At 47.9% G+C, this 6,000-nt stretch overlaps 1 protein-coding gene across 1 annotated transcript in view; it reads right to left on the reverse strand.

The window, feature by feature from the left end:
* ATP8A2 (ATPase phospholipid transporting 8A2) overlaps positions 1-5,883 on the reverse strand; it is a 273,938-nt gene extending 268,055 nt beyond the window's left edge. The window contains exon 1 of the mRNA XM_026049801.1: positions 5,744-5,883. Within this exon, the coding sequence (XP_025905586.1) occupies positions 5,744-5,844 (101 nt within the window). The 5' untranslated portion in view covers positions 5,845-5,883. The remainder of the gene's footprint in view (positions 1-5,743) is intronic.
* Between the last annotated feature and the right edge of the window lie 117 nt (positions 5,884-6,000).

The raw sequence follows: 6,000 nt of genomic DNA on the forward strand, positions 1-6,000 counted from the left end.
TAATTTAGGGCAAACATCTCAGTAATATGCATTATCATGGAGTRATAATTCAAGACTTTTACCATAATCTATACCTCATCGAGGTATAGATTATACAATCTAATAAAAAACTAATAAAAACAGTAAATAATAATCATAACACTCAATGATTTCATTTGCTTCTACCTGCAAGCAGCATTATTCAACCAAATGCACAAGCTGTATTTCAGGAGCAAGAAGTTAAGGCAAGTTGTGACCTAGCTTGGCAGAGCTACCTGCACTGTCCCAAGAGCCACAACAGCAATAAGCTGTCCTAAAATGTTCCACCTTCCTTGTCAGCTTTGCACAGGCCACCTAGGCAGAAGTGCAGACAGTGCCTTAGGAGCTGCTGTGCTCTGAAGCACAATCACCTCCCCACTCCCTAGCTCAAGAGGACAACTCTCACCCACCTAAGGATTCCTCCCCTGCAAATCCCTAGCCAGTGGTACCTGGTGCGAGTTACTGCAGCATCTATAGAGCTTGGTGCYGTTGAAACAGGACTTTAACTTGCCATAGTTAGGCAGGAAAACACTTTAAAAACTAACGAATGTAATGTAATTAGTGTACCCCACGTAAGTGTTCTTCCAGCGGAAGCTCTGCGCTGTGGCAGCGCTTTGGGCAGTGTTAACACAAAACAGGCATTTAAGTTGACTGCTTATGCTCAGTTTAACACGACCTTCTGGATACATTTAACAGAAGTGACAGCATCCAAATCCGCACACTCYGGAGGCCTTTCCTAGCGCACGCCAGCAGAAAAGCCCTTTCCATTCATTCTCTGCTCATGCAATCCCTGCAGAGAGGGGAACTCACTGCTGGCTATTCCTCCCCTCCCAACCCCACTGACCCAAGTGTGCTTGGGAAGCAGGGCTGCCAGCCTGGAGGCTTCGTATCGTGTCAGTGCCCTCCGATACGGCCAGGTCACCAGAGCGCAAACGTGTCCTCGCTTCCCATGGCCCTGCTGACTGCAGAGCTCAATAAAACAGAGCCAGCTGCAACAGCTCACCTAGAAAGGCTGCTGCCCAGGAAAGGGGGTTGAACAACACGTAGCTCCAGCGCAAGCACAAATTCACTCCAAATTCACAATTCGCACAATTCACAAATTCACAATTCGCACAATTCACAAATTCACACTGAATGTATTGCTGGGAAGATGACTGAAAAATATTTAATCGAGTCTCATTAACGAGGACTAGCCAGATACAAATTACAGGCTCTCTAGAAGTCACAGGGGCACCTTTAGCTTTATTCTTTAGTTCCAAGTCCCCACRACCAGTTAAGGCAGCCACTGTTCTCATGTTAGGCAGGGGGCAGAGGAGGGTAAATACTCAAAATTCTTTCAAAACCTTTGCAGTCCACAGAGATTATGTAACAGTTGCTGTAGTCCTGGAGCACTGTATTTCTGTCAACATCAAGCACTTCTTCCCCACCACCCCTTTGCACAGACAGGAGTCCYGCAGCAATCGCTAACCGGCCTTTTAAGCGTTTGACGTGTGGATCCAAATCCTGTGACAGGAGTCCCTAGCGAGGGCTGCCACACTCAGCAGCAGTCACTGTGAGACTTCAGAAAACACATTTACATATAAATGACACACATAATTGCATGTAAATTACATACAAGTACCTACAAATACACAGGTGGCACGTGCCACCCACGGCAGTCCCAAAAGACGCACCTCCTCAGAATCCAGCCTCATGGAGAGGAAGCCACACACAAAGCAGAAATCCCTGAAAATCCGGTCTCTTCCTGTGCACACAGCACTAACAGTGGAAAAGTAAGTAGAAATGCAGTCATAAATGACTACATATTGCGGAACAAAGGCCAACATTTATTCAACAAATTTCTGGGAAAGCTGCTTTGCTGGTACGAAGTCAGCTTGCACTGAAGCTCTGGGTCCAGTGTCTGAAGGTCTCCTACATACTGAGCTATCTGAAGGGGGATGAGAGACCCATTTTAACCCTCCTGCTGTTTTGCTACTGCTGATACAAGAAATCCAGCACAGTGCCGAGAATAAACAATCTGAGGATGCCAAGGTGCTCAGCAGGCAGCAAGTGGAGAGCACTAGAGCTTCTGGCATCTGCCCATGCACCCATCCYGGACATCCAGATGTTTTCTCCAGGCAAAACTCCACTATTCCTAAACCTGCCCAGGGCTCTGGACATGCAGCTGGTCCCTAACAGCAACAAGACAGCAATTCCAAATCCCTGGTGCAATTTTCCTTTTCAGTTAAAAATATCTATCCAGACCTTAAAGTCGTGAGAGAATTTGTTTAATGTGTAGTTTCATTTTTGCCACTGGTACCACTCAGAGTATGGTAATATGCTGCTGCTTGGAAAAATCCACCCGGATTTTCTGCAGCACACAAGCTGTTCACATGACAACGGGAGAGACTGCCAGAAGTAAAACAAACACCTCTACAAGTGGCCACTGCGTCTGAAATAGAAGAAAAGAGAAGACTGGGACAGCAGCTGGTTTAAGACGGGGCCTACAGCTCTCCTAGAAGGTTCCTTGCAGGTTTCAGTGTTGAATCCCTTGTGCTGGTGCTTCTGCTGTTAGTGAGTCATCTCACACGTCCGCTCGAGTTTTAAGTCCCTGTACAGCTGACCAGAGAATAAAATGATTGATTCTTGTCTACCATCTTTTCAAGCCTGTATGGGAGGCAGGCAGGTCTTCAAGCACAAGGTTTTCTAGATACCACAATCAGTCTCTGGGAACCTCCCCTCCCCTAACATCAAGGCACTAAGTTCTGCTCTTRCCAGAAAATTTTCAGGGAGATTTTTGGATATGAGATCCACAGGAGAACTTCCAGCTGTTTTCATTCCAACATAAAACACACAGGCAGCAGCCGAGGRACTCAAATCTCTTAACTCTTGTTATTTACAGTACATACTAGGAGAGCTTTACGGTTGAACACAATGATCTTGAAGGTCTTTCACAACCATAATGACTCTAACTTTCTAGTATAGGGTTAGACTGTGTTCTCAGTATAAGTCACTAGAGAATCAATAAGTCAGGTTATTCCTATATTAATAAGGGATATTGTAAAAACATATTTATACCAAGGCCAGCCCTGTGGAAGCAAAGYAAACCAGTCTTCCATATGCTGCGGGATATATATTAGGAACAACATCCATTCCACTAGTCTGGCGATCTYGGAAGTACTGCTACTGCATTCAAACTGCTACCATCCAGCCCCTTCTGTATCCCTGTGCTTTTAGAGGGCACTAGGAAGGTTATTTKCAAATTAAGAAAACATACATACACCTCTTTTCAGTACACATAAGACCACCCTGAGTAATAAAGATGAATGATTTAACCAACCAACAAACTTACCTTTGACTTTTCAAGGTCATGGTGATCAGGAGTGACACACATATACTTTTTCAAACCCCATACAAGATAAAAACAGCTTCTAATGCTGATTTTTTTTTATTGTTCCTGCAAAAAAAATCACTACTGCTGCAGCACAAATGAAAGTGGTGAGAGCCATGTCCACACAAGCAGAGGAGCAAACTAAATTGGCTTACAAAACACAGGAAAGTTCATTGCACTGAGTTCTGAATTACTTTGCTCTAAAAAATGAAATGTAGCAATAAAGTATTTGGCTACTCTATACATTCTAGATCTGCTAAATCAACTGCTTCTTGAGCTGTATATATACCAAGAATACATATATATGTATGTGCATATATGTACACATATATATGTTCCTTCTTTGATAAATCTATAAACTCTTGCACTTCACTCTCATTTACTTACACACACACACACACACACACACACACACACACACACACAAAAAGTCATCTAGGGAGACAAAGAAGGCTAGAAAGTAGTTTTCCCTTAACATCCTCATGTTTTTCACTTTAATAACTTTGGGCACCTCATGTCTGCATCCAGGAGTGCACACCATTCAGAAACTGTACTGCATAATTGTCCTTAAAGCTGATGTATCACTCTTTCCTTTCGCTCTCAAGCTTAGGAATCAAGTTTTGTTAACAGTAAGCCTGTCCTGAAACATTGTTTAAAGAGCCTTTTGCAAAGCTCTTTTACAAGTGGTGGGGAACAGAGTTCAGACCTATCTTACCAAGCAGAAGCTCATGATGAACCTGCCTAGCAACCCTAAACCCCAATAAAACCAGGGAGTCCAGATTCCTCAAACAGTAGAAAGTGACTTTTCCTTTACCACCATAAAACTACCCCCATCCCTTCTGTCCCATCCCTATTACAAGGATATTCCTCGTGATCCAGGAAGGTCCCCTCATGCCAGAGCAGAGAGGCCCAAACCGCATGAATTCAGGTGCTAAATCTACTGAAAAAACAAAACCAAATCCACACACAGCCGCAGCTTCACATCTACCACTGGATGGCTCTCAGACAGCGAGCTGGACACAGCAGCTTGTTCAGGGGTTGGCAGCAGGGCTGTCGGGAAGGATTCCTGGTGGCAAAACTCCAGATACTACTATTTTCATGCCGTCTCAAGCCAGAGAGCAGAATTCCTTTGGGAAGATGATGCTACAGCTTTGCCAACCTTCATCCTGGTGTTTCTTTCTGAAAAGCGGCAACAGTGGGAGTGCTACGTTCCTAGAGACCTGCCAAACACAACTCATTTTTATCAAAGAGGGGAGATATATATATATATTCACACACATATATACACATACATATTCTATATATATGTACAGCTCACGAAGCAGCTGATTTTGCAGCCCACAAACAYGTTCAGAGAAGGAGAAGAAAAACAGTTGCATTTGCTATGAAAACCCATGCCTTATAACTGCTCCTAAGTCACAGATTTTTGTAGACAAGTACAGAATAAGTCAAAGTTGTGGAGAAAAAAACACAGTATACACCAGTCACTGCAGTACCCTCAGCACCGGCATTCTTTCTGTGGATACTCTTGAAGTCATCCTTGGTAATACAGCATCGAACAGCTAGTGAAAAGTGTCATTTGGGAAAGACTGAGCTCCCTTCCCTCCATAAAGACCCTTCCTGTATAAACTGTCCTTTCAGGTGAGCCGAGCACCTGTGCTAACAAAGCGCAGCCCTGCCGCACAGCACCTTTCCCTAGGCAGGACGGGCAGCATCTCTTCGCCCGGCTAACCACAGCCACCACCGATGCCGTCTACCTGCTGCTYGCTGTTACGGCGCACGTGGTTCGGGTTGCCCGACTGCAACAACGTGGCGTTAATTACACCAGTATCTCACACATACGGGCGCGCACTCCCTCTGATGCAGGCGCAAAAGAAAAGCCCCCCTTGTCCTCAGTTAAACGGAGCGAGTCGAGCGCTGCCTTGGTGCGCCGGGATGTGAGGTGCCAACGTCGGGGTTGTTCTGCTCCCGTCAGCGCTCCGTACACTACTGTYAGTGTGGGAGCTGCTACCCTTCAAGAGAAAGCACCCAGGGCACCTGGACACCCAATTCTGTCTKCGTTGCATCCTACATTTAACACCGTGCCCAGGAGACCGGCCTCGGTCCCCTATCCCGAAGCCTGGCAGCCCGCGGTCCCTCCCGGTGCCCTCATGGCTCCCACGCTGCTGCAGATCCCACCGCGCAGCCCCGGCTGCCGCCATCCCCCCTCGCGAGGCCGCGGGCTGCACCGGCCACCGACCCGCGGCTGAACTCACCTTCCGAGCCCGCCCGGGCAGGGACAAGGCGGGCAGCGGGAGCGCCCGGAGCCGGCGCCGCCGCCGGGCAGGGGGAGCGGGGAGGACGCGGGCTCCCTACCTGACCTGGTTGTCGCGGAACTTGCTCTGCTGGGGCTGGTTCACGTAAATGGTGCGGGCTGGCGCCTCGTCCAGATCCGCCGAGGACGTGGCTCCGGACATCTCATCATCCGCCTTCTTGTAGCCCGAGGGGGAGCACACGGGTCCTGCGGGGAGAGCGGCCGTGAAGGCGCCGGCACGGGGATACCGCGCGGCGGGCGGGGAGGCCGCGGCCCGGCCCCCGGCCCCCCCGACCCGGGGGCGGCGCCGCTCTGCTCC

The sequence above is a fragment of the Nothoprocta perdicaria genome, unplaced genomic scaffold (assembly GCF_003342845.1).
Source record: "Nothoprocta perdicaria isolate Ctin4 unplaced genomic scaffold, notPer1 scaffold_62, whole genome shotgun sequence".
NCBI classification, from domain to species: Eukaryota; Metazoa; Chordata; class Aves; order Tinamiformes; family Tinamidae; genus Nothoprocta; species Nothoprocta perdicaria.